Raw genomic sequence first — 27,376 nt, 5'->3', positions numbered from 1 at the left:
AGACTAGACAGTGAGTTCAGTTTGGGATAGACCTTCATCATTTCCTCCTTATCCTTTTTTCTCCTGTTACTTCTTCCATTACATTCTCTGATGGATGTCAGTGAAGAGTCAACAGAGGGCTCAATGCTTTGGGAATATTTCCCTGTAGCTTTACACCTTACCCAGCTCCTTGGGATTCCTGGGGAATGTGAGAGGCGTGATCCTTGGCTGAGCAGGGATTTGTTTGATGTTTCAGCACCCACTGACATTCAGGGACGTGGCCGTGGACTTCACCTGGGAGGAGTGGCGATGCCTGAGCCTGGCCCAGAGAGCCCTGTATAGGGACGTGATGCTGGAGAACTATAAGAACCTGGTCTCCGTGGGTAAGCACGGCCATTCCATAACTCAGACCATCTCTACATTTTCCCCTTTGCTGGCCTCCTGAGGCCTAAAGGGCTGCCCTGAGATTTTCTTTAATTTGCAGAAACATTCACAAATACATGTTGGGGGGAGGGAAGGAAGAGTCCAGAATCCAGTAGAACCTGAATGTGAATGTTTTTGCCCATTTCCTGGGTACCAGGTCTTTCATTTGTCTGAGAGGAAACCTCATCCTTTGCTTGGGCTGGCCCCAAGGCTCTGGCTTCTCCCTAGGCGGCCTTTCCCTTAAGTCAGAGATTCTTTGTAAAGTCATGAGACAAATACCTAGAGAACTGCAGAGATCCTGTGCTCTCCTCAGGTCTTGGGTCACTAATAATCTGTCTGAGCCCAAATCAGATGTGTAACATGCTCATGAAATGCACAACACAGACTATCTTTCAGATGTTCTCTTACAAAACATCATCCTCTGTGCCTGCTATCCCTCCTTCTTTTCCCTGAAGAAGGATGGAGAGACCGGGCTTGGGCTCTGAGATGGCTTTGTGTCCCAGTCCTTTCTGCTCTCTCTCCCCACGATCAGGGCTTCCAGTGTCCAAACCCGCTGTGATCTCCCTGTTGGAGAGAAGAGAAGCGCCATGGATGCCCGAGGCAGGAGCCCCCAGAGGCCCCTGCCCAGGTGAGTGATAGGTGGGCAGAAGGAAGTCACTGGAAGCAGTTGGTCAGCTGGTCCCATGTGGTGGGAGCGGGCAGAGTGGGGTTAGCACTTTGAGATATTGGTCTGAGAGTTCTCCTGGAAGCCCCAAGGCATTTGGGAAGATGTTGACCCATGTGGCACAAGCTTCCTTCCTTATGTGGCCCATCATTGTCTTGGGCAAACCAGCCTCCGGCCCGTGTGGAAGCGTTTTCTAGTTCCATAACTTCTGTCGAGATGCTTGAAAGTCTTTCTTCCATCTGCCTCACTTCAGTTGTCTCACCGTATGTCCGAATGTTGCATTTTCTCTGTTTTTTGGGAAGCACACTATCATTTAATTAATTTGATATTCTATGCCTTCTTTTTCTGTTTTATAATTTTATTGTTTAAATTAATGAGCATTTTTTCTTCCTGTCTTCACATCTCAACCCAAATTGGAAAAAGACAAGGGAAACAACCCTTGTTACAAATACTTGTAGTCAATCACAAGTTCTCACATTGTCCATGTTCAAAAATGCAAGTCACTTCTGCATCTAGAGTCCATTAGCTGTCAGGAAGGAGGCAGCCCTGTTCTGCTCAGAATGTTTGTATATCAGCATAGATTCCAAATAATTTTCCTGCTGCATAATTTTCTGAGTGGCTTCTTTTGCTTTCCTTATCATGTCTGCCTGCAGATAATCTGTTCTTCATTAAAATCTTATTTTAAAACTTTATTTATTTATTTATTTTTAGTTTCCAACATTCGCATATATAAGATTTGGAGTTCTAAATCTCCCCCCACCCCACTCCACTTCTTCCCAAGACAGCATGCAATCTGATATAGGATATACATGTATGATCATATTAAATTTATTTCCACATTAGTTATGTTGTGAAAGGAGAATCAGAACAAAAGGGAAAAAACAGGAGAAAGAAAAAACACAAAAAAACAACAGCAAAAAAAGGAAAATAGTATGCTTCAATCTGCATTTAGACTCTATAGTTCTTTCTCTGGATGTGGATAGCATTTCCATCATGAGTCTTTTGGAGTTGTCTTAGATCCTTGCATTGCTGAGAAGAGCCAAGTCTGACAAAGTCGGTCATCACACAATGTGGCTGTTACTGTGTACAGTGTTCTGCTGGTTCTTGTCACTTCAGTCAGCATAGGTTCATGCAATTCTTTTCAGGTTTTTCTGAAGTCCACCTGCTCACCATTTCTTATGGAAAAATAATATTCCATTACATTCATATACCTCAACTTGTATAGCCATTCCCCAACTGATGGGCATCCCCTCAGTTTCCAATTCTTTGCCACCACAATAAGAGCTGCTATAACTATTTTTGTACATGTAGGTCCTTTCTCCTTTTTATGATCTCTTTGAGATACAGACGTAGAAGTGGTATTGCTAGGTCAAAGGGTATGCACATTTTTATAGCCCTTTGGGCACTGTTCCAAATTGCTCTCCAGAATGGTTGCATCAGTTCACAACTCCACCAACAATGCATTAGTGTTCCAATTTCCCCACATCTTCTCCAACATTTATCATTTTCTTGTTTTGTCATGTTGGCCAAGCTAATAGGTGTGATGTGGTACCTCAGAGTTGTTTTGATTTGTGTGAAATATCATTTCCAATGACATCTCTCTCTGAGTGCTTTCTTGTCCTGGAATCAAATTGCTTGGCCTGGCTTGTGAGGTTCAGCTGGCCCTATCTGATTCCTTGCCTTTCACTCGTCTCTGAACAGTTTTCTTTTTACTGAGGGACATGTAAGGGACCTTTACCCGTGATGGGAGAAACTTAATGAAGAACTTACCATGAAGCCATTTCTCTTTACCCAGCAAAGAGAATAATGACTGGTGACATATTTGTATTCATTTGAAAAGGTTATGCTTTTGTAATTCTTTGCAATTTGTTATTTATTCTGGACACAACAAACATGAAATAAAATGGACATTTCCATATACATAACCAAATAAAATGAAAGTTGTGCATGACACTGAGGATATTTTATTATTCATGTTACTCTTCCTTTTAATTGCATATTTATCCTACATCCATCAAGGCTGTCCTACTTGTCTGACACAGTTTTATTTGTTTCAGATTACCTGAGTTGGGACACTAAGTGTGAAACCAAGAATTCAGTTCTGACTGAGGATATTCACCCAGAAACATTGGCCCAAGAAAGATTGTCAACAGATAGTAACTGTTATCCCAAAATGGGAGAATCTAAGGAATGGGAAGTTAGGTTAGGGAGACAGGAGGGCCACCGGGAGAGACAGTCCCAGCAAGTGACAGTGACTCCCAAAAGAACTTTTAACATGGTGAGCATACCTGAATGTAGCACATTTATTAGACGTTTTAACTTGGGCCCACTCCTTTTTCCACAATGGAGAGGTGACATGGAAGAAAGATTCCATAAGTGCAGTACACTTGGAAGGAAAGCCTTTGGCAAGAGATTAAATCTTAATGTACGGCAGAAAGTTCATACTGGAGAAAACCCCTTTGAAGGTGATGTGTTTTGGAAAACCTTCAGGAACGGGGAAACACTTAGTAAACATCAGAGGACTCACACTGGAGTGAAATTGTGTGAATTTAATGAATGTGAAAAAGGCTTCAGTGAAGAGGCAATGCTTATTGGACATCAGAAATCTTCTAAAGTGAAACCCTTTGCATGCAGTGAATGTGGGAAAGCCTTCCGTGGGAAGGCTTACCTTATTATCCATGAGAGAACTCACACTGGAATGAAACCCTTTGAATGTGACAAATGTGGGAAAGCCTTCATTCGGAAGGAATATCTTATTAGCCATCAGAGAACTCACAGTGGAGTGAAACCTTTTGAATGTAATGAATGTGGAAAAGCCTATAGTCAGAAGGGAAACCTTATAAGCCATCAGAGAATTCACACTGGAGTGAAACCATTTGAATGTAATGAATGTGGAAAAGCCTTCAATCAGAAGGGCTACCTTATTAGCCATCAGAGAACTCATTCTGGACTGAAACCCTTTGAATGCAAAGAATGTGGGAAAGCCTTCACTGCTAAGAGAACCCTTATTAGCCATCAGAGAATTCATACTGGAGTGAAACCTTTTGGATGTAATGAATGTGGCAAAGCCTTTAGTGAGAGGGGCACCCTCATTAGCCATCAGAGAACTCATACTGGAGTGAAACCTTTTGAGTGTAATGAATGTGGGAAAGCCTTCCTTCGCAGGGGTCACCTTAATAGCCATCAGAGAACTCACACAGGAGTGAAACCTTTTGGATGTAATGAATGTGGGAAAGCCTTCAGTCAGAAGGGACACCTCATCAGCCATCAGAGAATTCATACTGGAATGAAACCCTTTGGATGTAATGAATGTGGGAAAGCTTTCAGACAGTGGGGAACTCTTAGTAATCATCAGCGAACTCATACTGCAGTTCAAACCTTTATATGTGATCAATGTGGGAAGACTTTCAGTGAGAGGAGCACTCTTACAAAGCATGAAAAAACTCATAGTAGAGTGAATGAAATGGATGTGGGCACACATTTGGCTAGTGAGAAAAACTTTCTAATATAAGAAGATTCATACTGGGGGGAAACCTTTTGCTAGTAAATATGGATACATAATTATTTAAATGTAATAAATGAGTAAGAATGAAGGAATCTTCGTTTTTTGTAGTTTCTTGAGTAAAAACATGTAACATTAACTTTCAGAAGCAGGGTGGTCTCTTTCCTTGCCCATCAGCTTTTGAGCTCTTCTGGGCACGTTTTTGAGTGACGACGTTATTGCTATTTTCGTGGCTTGTGCATTCCTACTCCACTTTCGTTATTCTGCATCATTTCAGGTAAATAACAGCAGGAAGGAGGAACAGGAAATCCCAGCTGGAGGCACATTTGACCGCAGAATTATCCCTGAGACTTGGTTGGATGAAACCCACAGCAGGCACTTGTCTCTGGATGTGAATGACTTAAGGGAAGCAGAGTGGGTGAAAAGGGGGGCTGTGGCAGCATTGGTCACTTGAGTGTACTCAAGTGAGAGAACTCCAGTAGCTGGGGGGGGGAAACGGTGGAGAATGTTCAGGTGAAGGTCACAGGAAAGGTGAAACATGAACAGTTTTGTCCTCAGAGCCCACCTGGCCAGGGAAGAGGAAAGAGATGAGTGGCTGGGGGAACAAATCTCCCTCCTGACATAGAGAGTGAATGAAGGAATAAAATGATTCCAAGATTTATCAGGTGCTTATTGTGTGCCGAGCACTGCAGTACGTGCTTGGAAACAAAGTCAAAGGGAAATTACATGTCATAGGGGAGCCAATACATAAAGGAGGGTGGAGCTGATAGGAGGATGTCAATGACTGCTTGTCTAAATACAGTGTTAAGAGCTGGGTAGGGGGCGAGGCCCTGTGGTATTTGGAGCCATCATCCATACAGATGGCAGTGCCTGGTGGTCTGGTGGGCATAGTGTCATCTCAGTTTCAGAGGCTGCATTGAGGGCACAATCATCTGCAAACAAAAAATCATGCACCAACTCTCCCTCCACTTTAGTCTTGTCTTGTAGCTTTTTCAAATTAAACAATTTTCCATCAGTGTGGTAGCTGACCTTGATGCCACGTTCATCCTCATTGAAGGAGTCGGAAAGCATGGCTGAAAAGCATGGCAAGACGCCCATAGCCCTGCTTCACAACATTGGTGATGGGGAACAAGCATCGTGTCACGAAGCTGACATGCGATCCTGATGAACTGCTCTGGGCAGCCAAATTTTGCCATCATTTTCCCTGACAGTGTCAGAGGCCTTGGGGCAGACCCGCGTACTGCTCCCGGCATTTCTCCTGAAGCTGTCCGGCAGCAAGCACCATATCAACCATTCCTCAGCCCTTTAGATCTCAGGTGGATGACCATCTACCAGGTGAAGAATCAGCCTACTAATCAGGACTCTGGCAAGAATCCCACCAGCAATGACTAAGAGAGAGAGATTCCCCCAATGACTCTCACAGGACAACTTTTCCTTTATGGAGATGGACATGGAGGCATCCTTGAACTCCTGGGGCATAACTTCCTCTTTCCACATAATCCAGAAAATGTCAGTCAGCTTTTGTATGAACAGTGGACCCCCCACCTTGTAAATCTCAGCTGGAATAGAATCAGCACCAGGTGCTTTGACACATGAGAAGAGCCTAATACATTGAAAACCTCATCTTCAGTTGGAAATTTGGCTACAGAGAGATTGACTTTAACCTGAGATAAATGGTCAGTGGCTTCAGCATTGATTGATGATGGTCTATGGAAGTGTTCAGCACATCTCTCCGGGATCATGTCCTTATCACTAATCAATGTGGCTCCATCAGCACTGAGTAGTTGAGATGCACCATGGGTCTTTGGCCCATGAGTAGCTTTCAAGGCATCGTAAAAGTGCTTTGGATTGTTACTATCAGCATAAAATTGAATTTTCCTGCCTTATTCCTGAGCCAAGAATTCTGCATCTCTAAGCTTTGCTTGCACTTTACTTTTGGAGTTAAATGCCGCCTCCTTAGAGATGGATGAACTATCCTTCTGGTAAACCCTGTGGAGTTCTCATTTTTCATTCAGCAGCTTCTGAATTTCCCCGTCATTTTTGTCAAACCAATCTTGATGTTTGTGAGTGTTCTGGCCCAGATGAGTAAATGCAGTGCTGTACACCAAACCTCTGAAAGCTGCTCACTCCTTTTCTGCTTCCACTGTTGCCAACTGTGTGTTGGCTCAGCTTTCCCTTCAAGTTAGCAATGAATTGTTCCTGTTCAGAGAAGCACTCTAATCTTGCCTTGGGGTTTTTGTTGAATGCAAATATTTTGTGTAGAGAGAAGTCTGTGATCAGTCCAGTGCTGTACCAAACTCACATTTGTCACTCACATACTGTCTCTTCTTACAATGAAACAGTCTATTGAATGCCAGTGTTTGTTGTGAGAGTGCATCCATGAAGTTTGATTGGTTTAGGTAAATAGAAGACAGTACTGGTGATGAGAAGGTCATGAGATGCACAATCTTCAGCAGTGACTGTTGCTATTTCCAACTCCATTCCTCCCAAAGACTCTCTACTATTTCTGGTAGTCTGTGCCTACTCTTGTGTTAAAGTCACCCAGAATTATGAGCTTGCCCTCTTTTGGCCCACTGATGATATGAGTCTCCAGGTCTTCATCAAATTTTTCTTTGACCTCATCAGGATTCATCATGGTGTGAGCACACACACTGATGATGGTGTCATGGTGCTTTCCTACAAGTGGCAATCGCATTGTCATGAGCCTGTCATTCACTCCTTTTGGCAGGCATGCAAACTTGTTGACTAGATTAGTTTTGATTGGGGCAGCTAGGTGGTGCAGTGGATAGAGCACTGGCCCTGGATTCAGGAGGACCTGAGTTCAAATCTGGCCTCAGACACATAACATTTACTAGCTGTGTGACCCTGGGCAAGTCACGTAACCCCACTGCCTAGCCAAAAAGATAAAAAAAATTAAAAAGTAGATTGCAAAACCTATGCCAGCTTCACAATGCTTCCCTTCACTGTGGCCACTCTAGAAAAATGTGTTATCTAGCTCCAGCTTCCAGAAGCTGGCCTTCATTTGCCAGCCTTGTTTCACTCGGCTGCTTTTGGGTGTGATATCTGCTGAGTTCTCTCACAAGAACCGAGATGACTTATGGTTTGGGTCACCAGTGTACAGGGTTGTGACTCCAGCACCTGCTGCTTCATCACTTGCCTGTCGCCACAGGACTTTGAGATAGTAAAAACAGTAAAATGGTGTGAGTGGCCTTTGATTCATGCACAAGTCAGAGTGAAGTAAGGCATGAAGTCACCCACTTCACTCTCTTCCACAGTCATCAATGTCCCATGTCAAGGCAAAGTCCAGACCACTGGTGGTGGCTTGGGATGCGGTGGCGACCCTGTTGTCTTTGATGTTCTACCAAGCTCTAAGTACTTCACAGCGCCTGCTTCAGCTGCCTTCGTGGACATTGGACCAAATTGTTCAAATTTGCCCACTCAGCCGGGGGAAATCTTCACATGCTTGAGGTGGACGTCCCCATAACTCCAAAACAGGCTTGAGACCTCCCATTTACTCTCAACCTAGTTTAGCCTGTCTGCTGGAATGGTTTACTGGGCTACACGCTGCGCATGCATGCTGCAGCTTCTTGGAACCTCAGGTGAGAATTAGGTGGATCGGGTCAACACCACATGTGGAAAGCAGACCTGGAGAGGGCTCAGCAGCCCTCACAGTAGAGGTACTAGGCTTCTCTGAACACACCCTCCACATGGAGGGGCATTCTAGGGACTGTTAAGTCCTCTCTTTTTAGAAACTGGGTCTTTTTATACCAGTGAAAAGAGGAAAGAAGACACCAAAGGGAACCATCCATTGCAGCTAATAAACTTAAATCTTTACATTTGTCAAACACAAGATTACTATAATAATTTACTGCTAGCGTATTGTATGTTGACTCTGTTCCACTGGTCTGCCCTTCTATTTCTTAGCCAGTAACAGATAGTTTTGATAATTACTGTCTTATAATATAGTTTAAGATCTGGTACTGCTAAACCTCCTTTATGTTTTTTCCATTAGTTTTTTGGGGGTTCTTGACCTTTTATTTTTCTTTGTTTTCTTTTTTTTAATATAAATTTATTTATTTTTAGTTTTCAACATTCACTCCCACAAGTTTTTGAATTCCAAATTTTCACCCCATTCCCCTCCCCCACCCCAAGATGGCATGCATTCTGAATATCCCTTCCCCTAGTCTGTCTCTCTTCTATCTCTCTCTCTTATCCCTTCCCCTTCTATTTTCCTGTAGGGCAGGATAGACTTCTGTACCCATTTCCTGTATTTCTTATTTCCCAGTAGCATGTGAAAACATTTTTTTTAAACATATGTTTTTAAAACTTTAGGTTTCAAATTTTCTCTTCCTCCCTCCCCACCACCTCATTGAAAAGGCAAGCAACTCAATATAGGTTGTACATGTGCAGTTATGCAAAACACATCCATAGTAGACATGTTGTGAAAAACCAACTCTATTTCCCTTAATCCTATCCTGCCCTCCCATTTATTCTATTCTTTCTTTTGACCCTGTCCCTCCTCAGAAGTATTTACTTCTGATTACCCTTTCCCAATCTGCCCTCCTCTCTATCATCCCCCTGCTCTCTTGTCCCCTTCTCCCCCTATTTTCCTGTAGGGTAAGACAGATTTCCATACCCAATTGAATGTGTTTGTTATTCCCTCCTTAAGCCAAATCCTATGAGAATAAGATTCACTCATTCTCTCACCTTCCCCTGTTTCCCCTCCACTGTAAGAGACTTTTGTTTTTTTGTGAGATAATTTACCCCATTCTACCTCTCCCTTTCTTCTTCTCCGAGTATAATCCTTTCTCATCCCTTAATTTTATTCTCCAGATATGACCCCTTAATCTTCAACTCACCCTGTACCCTCTATCTATCTATCTATATACATACATATAATTTTTTTCCTCCATACCCTAATACTGACAAAGGTCTCATGAGTTATAAATATCATCTTTCCATGCAGGAATGTAAACAGTTCAATCTTAATAAGTCTCTTATGATTTCTCTTTCCTGTTTACCTCTTCATGTTCCACTTGAGTCCTGTATTTGAAAGTCAAATTTTCTATTCAGCTCTGGTCTTTTCATCAGAATGCTTGAAAGTCCTCTATTTCACTGAATGACCATTTTTTCCCCTGAAGGATTATACTCAGTTTTGCTGGGTAGGTGATTCTTGGTTGTAATCCTATCTCCTTTGCCCTCTGGAATATTATATTCCATGCCCTGCGGTCCTTTAATGTAGAAGCTGCTAAATCTTGTGTTATCCTGATTGTGTTTCCACAGTACTTGAATTGTTTCCTTCTGGCAGCTTGTAATATTTTCTCCTTGACCTGGGAACTCTGGAATTTGGCTACAATATTCCTAGGAGTTTTCCTTTGGGGATCTCTTTCAGGAGGAGATCTGTGGATTCTTTCAATTTCTATTTTGCCCTCTGGTTCTACTATATCAGGGCAGTTTTCCTTGATAATTTCTTGAAAGATGATGTCTAGGCTCTTTTTTTGATCATGGCTTTCAGATAGTCCAATAATTTTTAAATTCTCTCTCCTGGATCTATTTTCCAGGTCAGTTGTTTTTCCAATGAGATATTTCACATTGTTTTCTAATTTTTCATTCTTTTGGATTTGTTCTAGTGTCTTGATTTCTCAAAGTCACTATCTTCCAATTGCTCTATTCTAATTTTTAAGGAAGTATTTTCTTCAGTAATCTTTTGGACTTCCTTTTCCATTTGGCCAATTTTTCTTTTTAGGGCATTTTCTCCTCATTGGCTTTTTGGACCTCTTTTGCCATTTGGGTTAGGCTATTTTTTAAGGTGTTATTTTCTTCAGTATTTTTTTGGGTCTCCTTTAGCAGCTGTTGACTTGTTTTTCATGATTTTTTGCATCACTCTCAGTTTTTCCTCTACTTCCTTTATTTGCTTCTCAAAATCCCTTTTGAGCTCTTCCAAGGCCTGGGACTGATTCATATTTTTCTTGGAGGCTTTGGTTGTAGGAGCTTTGACTTTGTTGTCTTCTTCTGGTTGTATATTTTGATCTTCTTTTTCAACACAAAGTAAGATAATATAGTCTGACTCTTTTTGTGCTGCTTTCTCATGATCCTGGCCAATTACTTGAGTTTTAAACTCTTTGTTAAGTTACAGATCTGCTTCCAATGTGGAGAATGTACTGTCCCAAGCTTCAGGGGTTTGTACAGCTGTTTTCAGAGATACTTGTAGGGGCCTGTAAATTTTCAGTTCTTCCAAGGTGGTATGATCAAAGAAGAGGTGTTTACTCCTTTCCTGGCCTGTGACCACAAGTATTCCTTTCTGTCCCGTAACTGTGAGGAGGGGTTCCTCTCCATAGTCACTACAAGCTCCTCCACGCCAGCGCTCCTCCGCACCCCAGCACTGCCGCCCAGAACTGTGACCCAGATCCACACACGGGCAAAGCAAGAGATTCCTGCCTCAGCACTGGCAAAGAGATCCCTGCTATCCCTCTCTGATAAGCCACTGGATTCCCCCTCAGTCTGTGGGCCAGAAGCTCGGGAAGCAGGTGCCCCCCCCAAGGGCCACACTCTTGGGGAATGGAGCTGAGACCCCACCTTCCTTTCTCAGCAGCTGGTGCTTATTCTTTCAGGTAGGGCTCTACATATATCATCCTTCTGTTTGCCCTTGCAGAGAACAAGAATTTACCTAGATGTTGTAATAAGCCAATAACATAGAATCTAAAATCATTCATTCTGTGTAAACCAATTCAGAGGAATATTTGTGGGAAATAACTGACTCTCTGATGATTTGGGATAGTTTATAGGTAAGGGGATTTTGCTGAGAAAAAGCATCATACTAATCACTGAATCTACATGATAACATTATTTTATTTGTGAGAATAGCAGCAAAAGTTTTAGTAATGAGTTATTAATTAGAAAATGGGAAGTTTTTTTTTTAAGTAAAAAATGTGAGTGGAACTTGTAAAAGATGAAGGTGATCATTCATTTTCTGAGACAACCATGCTTTTTTACGGAGAACTTTTTGTAATTTTCTAAGTATCACTTTTTCAAAAAATGGTACTTCCACCCAGCACAGTATAGCCATGGGGATGCTTCTAAACTGTGACTGTCTTGAGCTAGGTTTTCTTGGTTTCTGCACAGAGAATAGGGGACAGAAACAATATTTGTATTTCATTCTAGACTTAGAAAACCACGGGGAAGAAAAACTTCAGAATACTGAAAGTGTTACTGTTGATTTTATGGTTTTCATTTTTATGAAATATTTTGTGAAATTTTTTATGGAATTTTTTGAAATATTGATTTATGCCAGCAGATTTCATAAAACCCAGGCTTTTAATCATCGATTATGATTTTTCCTTTTTTCCCCCAAGCACAATCAATTTATTGACAAGGCTAGCAATCACCAATAAATGAGGTCTCTCAGCTTCTTGGTAAGCCAAAAGACCACAAAATGAGGTCATCTACCTAGCCTTTTTATAGTTTTTCTGGGAAGCACAGAGCAAATAATGGGACACATCATAGATGGAACACAGTATTGTTGGTTACAAAGTCAGAAACATCATAAGCAGCAAAACCAACAAGATCAGCTGAACATTTGGGGCTTGCAACAATCCTTCTTTCCATCCTGCTGTCAGGAAAGGTTGATTGATAGAGTCCAGCTGCTTGTTAGTGGAACAGAGATAACAGATTTCCTTGACATGGAGTAACTCACAGAAAAGCTAAACTTTTGAACCTAAGAAATGACATATTTCCACTAATTGTCTAAGGACCATCAGTAGTGTAGAGATACCAGGTTTCCTTCAATTAAAAGTGACTTATGGGGAAACTGAATTCTTAAACTTAAGATACCAGGCTTCTTTAAATTAAAATGTTTAAAAAGATGGAACTTTTTACAAAGATATTCACATTTTTAAAAAATTAATATTTTATTTCCCCCCAATTACATGTAAAAACAATTTTAGTGTTCTTTAAAAAAAAAATTGAGTTGCAAATTTTCTCCATATTTCCCTCCTCTCCTTCCCCTCATTGGGAAGGCAAGCAATTTGCTATAGGCTATATATGTGCAGACATGCAAAACATATTTCCATGTTAGTCATGCTGCAAAAAAAAACACAGACCCCCCCGACAAAAAAAAAAAAAGAAAAAAAGAAAGTAATGAAAAAGTATGCTTCAGTCTGCATTCTGACTCCATCAGTTCTTTCTCTGGAGAAGGATAGGATTTTCTGTCACGAGGAGTCCTTCAGAATTGTCTTGGGTCATTGTACTCCTGAGAATAGCTAAGTCATTCATGGTTGATCATCATATCATGTTGCTGTTACTGTATACAATGTTCTCCTGGTTCTGCTCATTTCACTTAGCATCAGTTCATGTAAGTCTTTCCAGGTTTTTCTGAGAGTATCTTGCTCATCATTTCTTATAGCACAATAATATTCCATTACAATTATATATAGTTTGTTCACCTATTCCCCAACTGATAGACATCCCCTCAATTTCCAATTCTTTGCCACCACTAAAAGAGATGCTATAAATATTTTTGTATATGTAAGTCCTTTTCCTTTTTTTAAAAATCTTTTTGGGATACAGACCTAGTAGTTGTATAGCTGGGTTAAAGGGTATGCCTGGATTTTAAAGCCCTTTAGCCATAGTTCCTAATTGTTCTACAGAATGGTTGAATCAGTATGCTACTCCACCAACAATGCATTAATGTCCTGATTTTCCCACATCCTCTTCAGTTTGTCATTTTCTGTCACATTAGCCAATCTGATAAGTGTGGGGTGGTAGTTCAGAGTTGTTTTAATTTGCATTTCTCTAATCAATAGTGATTTAGAGCATTTTTATATGACTATAAATAGCTTTGATTACTTCATCTGAAAACTGCCTGTTCATATTCTTTGACCATTTATCAATTGAGGAATGGCTCTTATTTCTATAAATTTGACTCAGTTCTCTATGTAGTTGAGAAATGAGGTCTTAGAGAAACTTACTGTAACATTTTTTCCACAGTTATGATTATCAAATGTGTATTTCCCTACATCCTATTTCCCCCCTATTTGTCTTGTTTTCTATCTGCTTTCACCCTCTCAATTCTCAAGTGTTTTGCTTCTGACTTTTACCTCCCTCAATCTGCCCTCCCTTCTGTCACCCCCTCCTCTTTGCTTATTCACTTCCCCTCCTACTTTTCTGTATAGCAAGATAGATTTCTGTACTTGAGTGTGTATCTTATTCCCTCTTTGAGCCAATTTCGATGAGAGTAAGGTTCATGCACTTCCCCCATTCCCCCACCTTCCACTCCTCTATAAAAGCTCTTTCATGCTTCTTTTATGTCAGATAATTTACCCCATTCTACCTCTCCTTTTCCCCTTCTCCCAGTGCATTACTCTTTCTTACCCCTTACTTTTATTTTTTTAGATAATTATCCATCACATTCAACTCATACCTGTGCACTCTGTCTATGTATACCACTTCTAACTGCCCTAATACTGAGAAAGTTTTTAGAAGTTACAAGTATCCTTTTCTCATGTAGGAATGCAAATAGTTTAACCTTATTGAATCTCTCATGATTTCTCTTTCCTGTTTATGTTTTTATGCTTCTCTTGAGTCTCATATTTGAAAGTCAGATTTGCTATTTGGTTCTGGTCTTTTCAATAGAAATTCTTGAAAGTCCTCTGTTTCACTAAATTTCCACTTTTCCCCCTATACTCAGTTCTGCTGGGTAGGTGATTCTTGGTTGTAATCCTAGCTCTTCTGTCCTCTAGAATATCATATTCCAAGTCCTCCAATCATTTAATGTAGAAGCTGCCAAATCTTGTGTGATTCTGACTTGAATTGTTTCTATCTGACTGCTTGCAATATTTTCTCCTTAACCTGGGAGCTCTGGAATTTGGCTATAATATTCCTGGGAGTTTTCATTTTGGGATCTCTTGCAGGAGGTGATTGGTGGATTCTTTCAATTTCTATTTTGCCATCTGGTTCTAGGATATCAGGGCAATTGTTCTTGATAATTTATTGAAAGACGATGGCTAGCCTCCTGGCTTTCAGGTAGTCCAATGATTCTTAAATTTTCTCTCCTGGATCTATTTTCCAGATCAGTTGTTTTTCCAATGAGATATTTCACATTTTCTTCTATTTTTTCATTCTTTTGATTTTGTTTTATTGTTTCTTGATTGCTTATAAAGTCATTAGCTTCCATTTGCTCAATTCTAATTTTTAAGAAATTGTGTTGTTCAGTGAGCTTTTGTACCTCCTTTTCCATTTGGCCAGTTCTACTTTTTAAGGAGTTTTTTTTTCCTTCAGTGAATTTTTGTGCCTCTTTTCCCATTTGACCAATTCTTCTTTTTAAAGCTTTCTTCTCCCCATTGGCTTTTTGGACCTGTTTTACCATGTGGCCTAGTCTGGTTTTTAAGGTGTTATTTCTTCAGGTTTTTTTTTTTTGTGCCTCCTTTACCAAGCTGTTGACTCTTTTTTCATGATTTTCTTGCATCACTCTCATTTCTCTTCCTAGTTTTTCCCTCTACCTGTCTTACTTGATTTTTAAAATGCTTTTTGAGTTCTTCCATGGTCTGGGGCCAATTCATATTTTCCTTTGAGGTTTCAGATGTAGAAGTTTTAACTTTATTGTCTTCTGCCTTTGTGTTTTGATCTTCCCTGTCACCATAGTACCTATCTATAGTCAGGGTGTTTTCCTGATGTTTGCTCATTTTCCGGCCTATTTCTTGATTTTTAACTCTTTGCCAAAGTGGGGCTCTGTTTCTGGAGTGGAGGGGACACTGTCCCAAGCTTCAGGTTTTTGTGCAGCTGTTTTCAGAGATAATTCTGGGGACCTGAAAGTTTTCTGTTCTTCCAAGGTGCTATGATCTAAGGAGAGGAGTGTTTACTACTCTCTTGTACTATGTACTGGCCTGTGACCAACCACAAGCACTCTTTTCTGCCCTGGAACTGTGACCAGGGTCCCAGATCCCCTGGGGCCACAAGTTCTGTGCTAGTGCTCCTCTTCTCCCTGGGACTGAGACCCAGGACCGATCCAGATCCAAATGTGGGAAATGCAACAGAGTCCTGCTCCTGGTGCCAACCAAGGGATCCCTGTAGTCTCCTTCTGATCACTTGCCTGACCCCCTTACACTCTGGGGGCTGAGAGGTCTGGAAACCACCACTGATTCAGTAGCCCCCAGTGCAGACTCCACTCCACCCTCACCTTAATGAGACAGACCTTTACTGCCAACCTTCTAAATTGTCTTGGGCTGGAAAATTGTTTTACCCCATCTTTTGTGAGTTCTAGTGCTCCAGAATTTGTTTTGAGGTGTTATTCAAAGTTTTTTAGAGGGATTTTGGAGAGAGCTCACGTAAGTCTCTCTGCCTTTTCTCTGCCATCTTGGCTTCTCTCCCCTTATGATTTTTTACCTGAGAAAATGCTTCTGTATTTCCATTTTTATCCTGCATATTTCCAAGGAACATGTATACAGAAGGAGAATGGTGAATTTGCTCCCTATCTGGAAATGATTCATTGCCTATCAACCATTAACTTCTCTATTATGGAAATCCAAGTAAATAAATGATCCCACAGGAAATGATGTTGTCAATATAGACCACCACGTGAAGAGAAAAGGCACCAGAAGAGCTTGTGATGGGGGCTTTGGCAGCTCTCCTTCTGCCCAAAGCAGAGCAGCTTGTAATGGCGGGCCTCCCCTTAGTATGAATTCATTCTTCAAAAGTTGAAGTAACCAGAAAAGGGGAGAAATTCTACTCTCACATTGATTCTCACCAATGGGAAAAACTGGTTTCAGGCGTGAAAATGGTGGGAGCCCCCTGGGAAACCTTGTCTGGGGTCAGAGACACATAAAGAGGGGAGGTCTGACCCTCATCTGCTGTGCACCCTAGAGTTAGAGAAAACACTTCTCAAGGAGTTGGAAGACTCATGATAAAGTGCTGCTGAGGACATCAGCCCAGGAGGGATGGGAGATGCCCAGGAATGGAATTCCAAAGACACAAAGAGAAGTCAGATTTGTCTGGAGATACTTATGTGGGTATAGAGGGAACTCACACCCCGCCCCCAGGCAGATTGTAAAAGGATGCATACCACAGGCGGAAGCCAGCTAACAGGTGATGGATAAAGTGAGTGTTGTCTGAGGAGTGGGGAGAAATGGTTTCATTTGTGGTAGGGAGGAACTGAAAATTAGTGAGAAAACAGAAATGATAGAGTAGGGCATATACTGGAGAGGCAGATGGGATAGCATGGGATCCCTTCAGTATATTTGCCTTAGCAAGCAGGAGGGTCCCCTCTTCATGAGACAGAGATAAAGGAGGAAAGGAAGGCATATGATTTACTGAGATGTGGAGGAGGTAAGAGAGCTCTGGGTAAACGTCCCATTGTTTCACTGAAATATGAGGCCAAGTTCTCAGCCGAGAGGGTGGGGGGGAGCAAGCCCTGTGGGAGGGTTGGGGAGGAATGAAAGATTTGGAAAAGCTGCTGCGGTGAGCAGGAATGGGAGTCAGTCAGGGGGATATCAAGGCTTGCCTTGCATGGTCAGGACCCAGCTGAGGTGATGTTACCTAAATCTGCAGCGGACCCAGGCAACCCGGTTTCGTGGTTTTCTCTCTTCTCATTCAGCAGCACATGAGCAGAACTAATGGCCAGTGTCCTCCCTGAAGTAATGCAAGGCAGAGGCTTGCGTAAGTCACCAGCCCAAGTTTCACTGCGTGCACTTTTGGGGCGCACATCAATCAGTGCTGCTGGCCTTTCCTCTTCTTCCTTTGTTTTCTTTGGGATGGCTTCCAGAAGGGGGGGGTGGCAAAGAGGAGGGGTCTGGCAGTAATGCACATTGAGGGGCCTAAAGGAAGTTCAGATCAAGACCAGGGAAACCAGACAGATGGTGACTCCAACAACAGGAATGCAGACTGTTGAAAAAGGGAAACCGAGGCTGTGCACCTCTGGTGCCCATGCCTGGCTGAGAAGGGGAGGGGAGAAAAGAGCGGTTAGACCGGGGCGATGCAGAAACATCTGAGATGTGGGTGATGATGTTGATGAGAGCTAATGTTTAGGGAGCACCCACTGTGGCTCCCGGGGGGCTGGCATGGGAGGGACGGGACAGGTTCCCCGGCTCAAACGCATCTGTGCTGGGCTTGAAGGAAGGCATCGGACTGGGCAGAGATGGAGGCAGAAAGGGCATTACAGGAACCTGGAATAAGGTGGACAGAGGGAGTGGGAGGGAGGAGGAAGCGTTTATGCAGTACCTACTGCCTGCCGAAGCTAAACACTTTACAATTATCATCTCATTGGATCCTCGCAGCCACCCTGGGAGGGTCGTACTGTTATGATCTCCACTTTACAGTTGAGGAAACTGAGGCAGACAGAGGTGAAGTTACTTTCCCAGAGTCACACATCTAGGTAGTGTTTGAGGCTGGATTTGAACTCAGGTCTTCTTCTAGTGCACCACAAGCTGCCCCTAATGATGCCAACAGAATTAAGAGTCCAGAAAGGCTGAAATACGACTCATCTGGAGGAGGGTAGGAAGGTGAGCCTCGATTGGAGGGAGACTCAAATGCTGGGCTTGGGCCCCCAGGCCTGTCCCAGAGCTGAGCTGGCTCCATTCAAGAGGGCCCAGAGGGGCAAAAGCCCATGACCCCTGACATCCAGCCAGGGTTCAAATCCTGCCGCTAACATTTATGACTTGGGTGACCTTGGGCAAGTCCCTTCACTTCTCTGGGGCTCAGTTTCCCTGTCTGTAAAATGAGGGGGCCAGGCTTGATGACCTCTGGGGTCCCTGCCAGCTCTAGATGTGATTCTAGGACTGCCCCATGGGTGGACTTAGTTCCTTCTGACCCACACTGCTCCCTCCTGGCCACCACTGACCCCCAACCTCCAGATCGGAAGAGACAGTTAAATTGGGGTCAGTAAGTCTGGGGTCCAGACTGCAGGGAGGGCAAGGACACCTGCCTGGTGGGGTGAGGGACACAAGGATTGGGAGAATCAAGAAGGATGTAGAGTCTAGATGTCCTAGTTTGGAAGAAGATGAATGTAGCAGGGAGAGAGCTGGAAGAAGGCCAGGAGATTCTGCTTAGAAAGAGGAGGATCTGAGCCCCAGACCAGGGTAAGGGAAGGAGGGAGACTGTGGGAAGAGGACTCTCACAGATCAGCCTGGGGGGTGGAGGCCCAGGTGCAATTTGAGTCCTAGAGTGGAGTTTGGAGAACTGGGAGGAGTCTGGAGTGGAAGAGGGTTATCCCACTGGCCGAGGCATTCCATGTGATGGAGGGCAGGGCTTGGGGAGGGGTGGCAGGCAGGGTCTGAGGACCTGACCCTAGGAGCCACTGGAGGAAAGGGACTGGGGAGGGGGTGGGCTGACTGGAAGCAGGAGCCCTTGGAACTGAGATCAAGCTGCCTTCTTTGGAGCTGTGATTACTCTGCCTTTCCTTGCAGCTGAGATCGCTCTGCCTTCCGGAAGCCAGCTCTGTGCATGCAGTTCCCAGGTAGGTCTGAGCCAGGAAGCCATGCGTCGCTCGGCTTCTGGCTGTGTTTTCCTTCGGGTCTCATTCTCCCTGTCTGACCTCATTCTGAGCGTCCTCCAGGCCACGAGGGGCCCTCCTCCCTCCCACGGCTGGCTCCCTGGGCGGCTCCCCAGCCCTGTCCCTTGGCCAGGCTCCTCATCACATCCCAAACGTCACGGGGTGCCATCCACAGCTTTACCATTGGGTCACACTTGCTAACCTTCAGACTTCCTTAATGGAGACCCAAGATTACTGTCTTCTGCCTCTCCATCGGGACCCATGTGTCCTGTTCCCCTGCCCCCAGCTCCTGTTCAGAGATTCGGCTGTCTTACCAGCAGCCTTGGCTCTTTATAAGGACCCAGGAGTCCTGCCTCCTTGCCCCCAGGACCTACCTAGGACCCAGGACCCAAAGCTCCTGCCCGGCCTCCCTTACCTGGACCTGTGGCTCTCCAGCCAGCTCCCCATCAGATCCCAGGCATTGCTTCCCTGTCTCCAGTTCCCCTCCAGGGAAGCAGCCTCCAAGCCTAAGCTCCAAAGAGGGCCCAGGAGCCCTCCCCAGCTCCTAGGTAGACCCAGGACACAGTCATTCTTCTTTCCCAGACTCAGCTGCCTCCTGGAACCCTTCTGTCACTGAGATGTCCCCTCTCCTTTCCCCCAGCTTTGGTACAGTGTCCTGCCTCCCAGAGCCTTCCTTAGCCTGGCCTCCTTCCCTGCCCACACGTTTTTCAGAGCCTCAGGCCCCCTGCCAGGCAACGGAATCCCAGACAGGGTTGTGTCTCCCACCTCAGGCTGGCCCTGGTCATTCCTGGCAGCTCCAGAGCCCTCCCGTTCCCAACCTTCCCTCCCTCCTAGCTCAAGCAGTCAGTCTATTGTCTAGGTTCTGTGTGGATGAGTTAGAGAAAGGGGAGGCAGGGAAGACAGAGGACCAGCTGTAGGGAGAGCTCTGACTCAGGGGCCATTGAGGCCCTGCCTGGTCTCTTCCCACCTGGGATACCAAAGCCCCTTCTGCCTCCTGGGTCTCTGTAGGAGGAGGGGGCAGGAGAGAATAAGTAAGATGGGGAGGGGAGTAGCCTTCCTGTTCTGACCATCTTCATTTCCAGGCCTCACTCTGCCTGCTTTCTCCCTCTGCAGGTTGGGGTCTCTGCCCTCAGGGCAGGGCAGGGTCTTTGTGACTCCTGTGCAACCCCACTCCCTGTAAATACCTGGCCTCCTGCCAGGGAAGAGAAAGGAAAGAGCTCTGCCCCTCTGGGATCCTTCTCCTCCTCAGCTCAGCCTGCAGAAGACCAAGGCCTGACCCAGCAGGGAGCCTGGAACCTGAGGGAATGGCCCCTGGGAGCCGCAGACCCCCAGCCCAGGTGAGTGCACTCTGCCCTCAGACTTGGCCATTTCCACAGACCCAGAGGCTTGTCTACGCAGCTGGCCATCCCTACCTATGGACCGTTTCTTTACAAAAATAGGCAGGAAACTGCCCTGCGCCCTCCTGTGTTTTGAACTGATTCATTGGCACTTTGGCATCGTGTGCACTAAGTACCCCTTTCCCCCACGTTCCCCCCCTCCCAGGTGCTGTCCTCCCTGTTCGCCTTCTTCATCTCTGACTCACAACGATGACCACTTCACTCGGTAGTTTCTGTTCTGTAGGCATCATGTCTTTGCTCTCTTCTTCCATGCCTACCACCCCCCTCCACCATTTAACTCCCCCAACCTCTGTTTCTTGTGGCTAAGCTCTCTCTTCTAGGAATAGAAGCTCCAGGGCCCTTTTCCCGGGAGGCTTGTCTGGGCAGGCCTGGAGCAGAGCCCTGACGGCTCCCCCAGCTCTTGTCCTCTGCAGTGCTGTCGGCAGAGCAGAAATGGTCCTGCTGGTTCTGCTCATGTCCTCCTACCTCAGCTCACACATGTCTTCCCAGATCTCTCTGAATCATACTCATTTACCAGCTCTTAGGTGAAGTCCACAAGCATTTAGAAAGGGTAGAGACCCTGTGCTAACCTACTGGGGATACAGAGGAAGGAAAACCAGTCCCTGCCCTCAGGGAGCCCCCAGTCTGATGGGGGAGACGTGTCTGCAGCTGTGTCCACACAAGCTCTGTACAGTGTGGATGGGAAGGCTCTGGCAGTGTCAGGGTCCAGGAAAAGCTTGTTTTCAGAAGGTGAGATTTTAGCTGAGACGTGAAGGAAGCCAGGAGGCCCAGGTGAGGGGGAGGGCATTCCAAGCATGAGAGACAGCCATTGGGAAGGCACAGGGTCAGGGATGGAGGGTCTGGTCAAGGATCAGCCAGGAGGCTGGTATCCCTGGGTCAGAGAGGAGGAGGCAGGGAGTATGGCATAAGAAGACTGAAAGGGGCTTGGGGCTGGTTTCGTGGTGTCTCCTGTGTTCCAAGGTAACCCAGGATGGAGCCAGGCAAGTACGGTGCAGGTAATTGTCTGAGTCTGAATTTGAACTCAGATCTTCCTGACTCCAGGCCCAGCATTCTGTCCACAGATTCACCAGCTTCCTTTAGCTAGGGGTCGTCTTCTCCACACTCATTTCCCTGATCTCCACCCTGCCCCCCCCAAAAAAGAAAAAAGGGTCATTACAGCATTTGTTAACATTCCCAGGAGGAAAGAGAAGAACTTTGGGGAAGACACATGGACAAGCCATATCTTTGAAGGGAACATGAGGATGTGTTATTTACTATTAAAAAGAAGCTGAAGCTGATAGTGATTCATGATTTCACCCTGAGCATCCTTTTTCCCTTCTGCTTTGTCTGTGGGAATACTTCCCCTGTTTGGGGTGGTCATTACATTTACAGTAAATTAAACAAATAAAGAATCTTGGGCTTCCTTCAAGACTCAGCTGAAATGATCCTTTTCCAGGAAGCTTTTCTGATCCCCAAGCAGCTGGTGCCTTCCCCTGTGAGATTAACATCTTCTACTCACATGGGTCTTTGTAGGCAGCAGGGGGCCAATGGCTAGAGAGCTGGGTCTGGAGTGAGGAAGAACTGAGTTCAGATGCTGCCCTGAACCAAAAGCTGGAGTGCCTTCTTCTTGGAGTAGCAAGGAGGCCACTGTCACTGGATCAATGAGTAGAAGGCAGGAAATCAAGCTTGAAGAAGACCGGAATGTCAGGTGATGTCGAGGTTGTGACGGGCTTTGAGTGCAAGGGAATTTGTATTGGATTCTGAAGTTTGTAGAGTAGAGGAGTCATGTGATCAGACTTGTCATTTAGGAGAATTACTTTGTGGACCAAAGGGAGGCTGCACTGGAGTGGGGGCAGCCTTGAGGCCAGCTGACCCCGCAGCAGGCCATAGCAACAGTCCAAGGGTGAGTCGATGAAAGCCATACCACGGTGGTTGCAGCATCACAGGAGAGAAGGGGGTGTATTTGAGAGAGGTTGCAGGGTACAATTCACAGGCCTTGGCAACTGACTGGATAAGGGGGGGAGAGAAATGGGAGTTGAGAATGACGCCAGGTTGGTGGGAGTATGACATTGCCTTTGGCACTAAGAGGGAAGGTGATAAGTTCTCTTTTGGATGGGGTGAGTTTAGGAGACTGGCCATCATGTTGGAGAGTCTGAAAGGAGGCAGCAGCAGAGCTGGCTCAGCCTGAATGGCTGTAGTTGTGAAAGGACAGTAAGGCCAAGGTGCTGAGATGAGAGTTGGGTGGTCACCAGTGTGCTGAGTGAAAGTAAAATGACAGAAACAAAGGTTTGGTCTTCTGAGCATGTTGACTTATTCAGCAATCCATGCCAATTGCCCAAGAAACCGGGACAGACCTCCTCACCTTAGGCCTGAACACAGGGGGAGACAGATGTTTATACATTAAAGCTATTAATCGAATAAGGCCAATTAATTAAAAGGAAACAGTACAATATTAGGGAACCTGATTTATAGTTGGATGAAGTATTAGGAACTTTCCAAGTTGGGAGTGGGAGACTGAACTTCTAAAATTCCCTGAAATCAGAAAAAGAAGTCTCCCCCTCCCTTCCAGTATCTGTGAACAATCAGAGGAACGTGAAAGCAATAACTAATTGAGTGCGGGTTGCATGAGATGTACAGTTGTAAGAAAGCTCATTGCATCGGTCTTTGGGTCTGACTGGTTTCTGGTCAGCATAACTGAGGTCCTTGGTTAAGAGTCTCTAAGCAGCACGGAGACGGATCCAGCTTCCCGCTGTGCATGGCAAGGCCACAATTGAATCAAGGTTTTTTCACAAGACAGAAGTTGGCCCAGGCCCATAATTGAATAGAAAGGAAACTGAATTAGCTCCAGAACTGAGTCACAAGATGGGGCAGTGTGGGTCGCTCAATTCCCACAATTAACCGCTTGCTCGCCTAATCCCCTCAATTCCCTCAATAGTCAATCAATATTTATTAAGCACCTACTATGTACCAGGCCCAGTGGTAAGGCCTGGGAATTCAAATATAAAAAGTGACAGTCCCTGCCCTCAAGGAGCTTACAATCTAATGCAGAACACAACATCCAGCAGGAAGGGGACAAATGGAGAGGGATGGCAGAAGGTCCCAGACTCCTGGGCACAGTGGAGAAGTCAATCAGATCGTGCAGCCGTGTCAGAAATGAGACGGACCAGCTGGGCCCTGGCCTTAAATGAAAGTTCACGGCCCCACCCTGTGATCTGAGAGGCAGAGGGTGGTGATGACGTGCCATACCAAGATGGTCCAGGATGAGGAAGTTATCCCAATAATAAGCTTCTTGGTGCACGGTAGAGAAATCAGTCAGAGATGTCCCAAAGGCAGGGCAGCCTTGTGAGAAGCGAGGAGATGTGTGAGCTGAGCACTCTGCTTAAATGGAGGCTTGGAGTTCATGGAGGTGAAGGATGGATGTGGGAGGATGGAGAAGGAAAAGAAGCTTAGAAGTTTCTGTTGGGAGTGAGTTAGGTAACCAGTTATCAATCAACAAAAGACTGCTTTCCTCCAGTGAGAGCCCACACTGTGAAGAAATGCTGTGAAATGAAGAGCAGTGACTCAAGAGACAGGGCAGCTAGGTGGTGCAGTGGATAGAGCACAGGGCTTGGAATCGGGAAGACTCCTCTTCACGCGTTTAAATCTGGCCTCAGACACTTAGTAGCTGTGTGACACTGGGCAAATCACTTAAACCCTGTTTGCCTCAGTCTCCTCATCTGTAAAATGAGTTGGAGAAGGAAACAGCAAACCAGTATCTTTGCCGTGGAAATCCTAAATGGGATCGTGGAGAGACATAACAGAAGTGACTCAACAGCACAAAAAAAGACTCGAGGGGCTCTAGTGAAAAGGAAGGGTGTGTGGCAGCTGGGGAATCTTAAAAAGTGGAAAAAAGAGCGATCGATTCCTTCACTGATTGGATTCCTTAATCAACATAGATTCTAAAGAGAGCATCAACTTGCTATTTTAAAGAAATAAAAATGATGACAATATCTATAATGGAGATGGAAGAAAGCGAGATGGAAAACCATGATATTGCTAGCACATTGGACAACCATGTGTTCTGCAGGCACAAGGCAGGAGAAATAGATGCAACGTCCCATGGATCGGCGTGTTTTCAGACCTGGTCCAGCTGTGCTGTGTGCTGTTCATCAGTCTGCTGCAAAACATTCTCTTGACCCTTGCCAAATTCCAGATGGGGGTCAGCTCAGATCCTTTATTGCTCCTAAGGAAGAAACTGGCAATGTCTTTCTTACGGATTAGATCAAACCCCAACCTTGGTTAATAAAATATTACCTTTATAGTAAATAAAGGAAACCTCCTTTCCCCTTCTTGGTAACTCATTTCTTTATAACTAAATGTCACAAAGAACAAACATATGCCATTAATAAATGAAAGCAAAGGCATGAGATGTTTTGGCCATGAAACATCATACCCAGAGCCACCTCAAGCCCTCAGTACAATTGATGGCTCTTTTTCCCTTTACTGGAAATAGTCTTATACTGTTCAGTTTAGTCCAGATTGTGATTAATATCTCCTAAGAATCCTCTTCATGGTTTCATCTGGATAAGACTATTTTAGCTCCTCAGGAAATAAACTAGATCTTTTCTTTTTCTTTATGCTCTTTTCAGGGATCACAGGAAACCCCCCACAACCTATCCCCCCACCCCAAGAATACATAGTCCCTGCGAGTATTTCCCCAACACTTCATGGAATTTTCTTTATGACATATCACTTCTGCCTGTTCTGAAGAGGGAGAAATTTCCCTTCACCTTGTCTCCTTCTCCTCCAGAGATCCTCGTGTATCTCTGATAGATCACATAACTTCTCTGATTCCATAGGGAGAAGCAGTTCATAGCAGCACATTTCTCAACTTTCTTCCAACTGCAAATATCAAAAGCTGTTCTCCAATTCCATTGATCTTTCACGATGATTGCTCTAAGTGTTGGCTCTGACAGTCGTAAAGGGTGTGACCTTTGGGCAAACCCCCTCTCTGTGCTCCGGTTTCCCCCTGTAAATTGATGGGCATTGGACTCGATGAAGTCTGGAGTCTCTTTCAGCTCTAAATCCTATGACTTTTGATGGTTTAGGAGCTGGTGACATTCCAGGATGTGGCCGTGGACTTCACCCAGGAGGAGTGGGGCCTCTTGGACCATCCTCAGAAGGAGTTGTACAAGGAGGTCATGCTGGAGAATGCCCGGAATGCTCTCTCCCTGGGTAAGGACACTTCCTCTGGAGCTTTGAATTCACCATCCAAGGAACTGCCTTCATTCCCTCCCTCATATACAGGGTTTGGAGTATTTATCAATGATTGGAAAGGCCAAAATGCAGATCTCTTTTGTCCAAGAGACAGGGTCCTCCTGCTGCCTGGTTTCCAGTAAGAGGTCTTTGCACTGTGTAACAGGGAGCTGGGGGTGTCCTCTGTTGCCCCTGAAGCTGCCTCTTACTGGCTGTGGGGAGCCTGAGGTCAAAGATCAAACCAGTGTTGAAGAATCTCAGACTTGGAAGTGATCCCAAAGGTTGTATGTAGTCTAAACTCTCCCTGAACCTGAATTTTCTCTGCCAGATTTCTGAAAACTGCCCCTCAGCTTTTCCTTGGAGATGGGCAGTGAAGGAAGCCCCAACCTCCCAAAGCAGCCTCTTCCCCTTTGGGTCAGGTCTTTGGAAGGCACTTCTTGTCAACAAGCACGAATGTGTAGCTCACGGCTCCTAGTCTTACTCTCAGAAGCCTGGTATACCAGGTGTGTCCTTGTTCTTCCTTCCTGCTTCCTCAAAATTCCAGCACAAATGGTGGGAAAGGAAGGGAAGGGAATAAGCACCTACTGTGTGCCAGCACTGTGCCCAAAAACATTATTTAATTTGATCCTCAGAACAAGCCTGTGAGTTAGAGGATTTTATTGTCCCCATTTTACAGCTGAGGAAACTGAGGCAAGCAGAGGTTAAGGGAGTTGCCTTGGAACTTTGCTAATAAGTGTCTGAGACACAGAGCTTCCTGAATCTAGGACAAAGGCTCTCTGCATTGCTTCATAATTTCTAGATAATGGAATCTCTGGATTCAGCCCATCCTTCCCTGAAGGAAATGGAAAAAACAGAATTTTCTGATTCCAAACTGGCTTCCAAATGATCTCCTTCCCATCTTCCCATCCACCTCAAGGTTCTTGAGACGTCCTGGGAACCCCCCTTTGACCCTTCCTGCATGCCCCCTTTCCCTAGAGAGAGCTAAGTGCTCTCCATCCTCATGCCTTCCTTATCCCCATGCCAGGACTTCCAGTTCCCAGGGAAGGTTTGATCTCCCATTTTGGACAAAGGGAAGCACCTTGGATGATGGAGCTAGAAGACCCCAGAACCTCTTATCCAGGTGAGTGAGAGGAAAGCAGGTCTGCGAGGGCTGTTATCACAAGAGGTGGCTCCATGACACAGTGAGGGCAGTACTAGACTTGGGGGCAGGACGACCTAATTTGCAATTGCTTTTCAGACACTTTTTAGCAGTGGAATCCTGGGCAAGTCACTGAGCCTCTGACCCTCAGTTTCCCCATCTTTGAAAGGAAGGGGTTGGACTCCATGGCCTTTCACTTCTCTTCTAGTGATAAAAGTATGAGTCTGTAATATCCATTGTTTGGAGCTCTGGATCATGGAACTCTCCTGAAGGTTTCCAGAAAGGGACTGAGCTGCCTGATACAAGCTCTTTCCTAGCCTTTATTCAAGTCAACAAGCCTTTATTAAGTGCCTACTATGTGCCAGGCCTCCTGCTAAGTTCCAAGGATTCAGAGAATGGTGAGGGATATCCTCGGTTGTTAAGGAGCTCACAGACAGTGGGGAGAGACAGCATGGACAGAGCTATGTAAAACATGCCCCATACAGGTTAGATGGAGCTAGTCAAGGGAGGAAAGGCCCTTAGACTAAGGAGGGTTGGAAAAGCCTCATTGTGGATGATGGGCTTTGGCTGGGGCTTCAGA

General features: G+C 44.9%; 1 protein-coding gene across 1 annotated transcript in view; it reads left to right on the top strand.

The window, feature by feature from the left end:
- LOC110197907 (uncharacterized) overlaps nt 1–27,376 on the top strand; it is a 42,527-nt gene that overhangs the window by 7,476 nt on the left and 7,675 nt on the right. The window contains 3 exon segments of the mRNA XM_078146446.1: nt 236–362; nt 935–1,030; nt 3,124–4,436. Of these exon segments, the coding sequence (XP_078002572.1) occupies nt 236–362; nt 935–1,030; nt 3,124–4,436 (1,536 nt within the window).

This window comes from Phascolarctos cinereus, unplaced genomic scaffold (assembly GCF_003287225.1).
Source record: "Phascolarctos cinereus isolate Bilbo 61053 unplaced genomic scaffold, phaCin_HiC Scaffold_726;HRSCAF=1367, whole genome shotgun sequence".
Lineage (NCBI taxonomy): Eukaryota > Metazoa > Chordata > Mammalia > Diprotodontia > Phascolarctidae > Phascolarctos > Phascolarctos cinereus.
The sequence above is the reverse complement of the archived record's forward strand: the minus strand, read 5'-3'. Positions and strand labels throughout refer to the sequence as shown.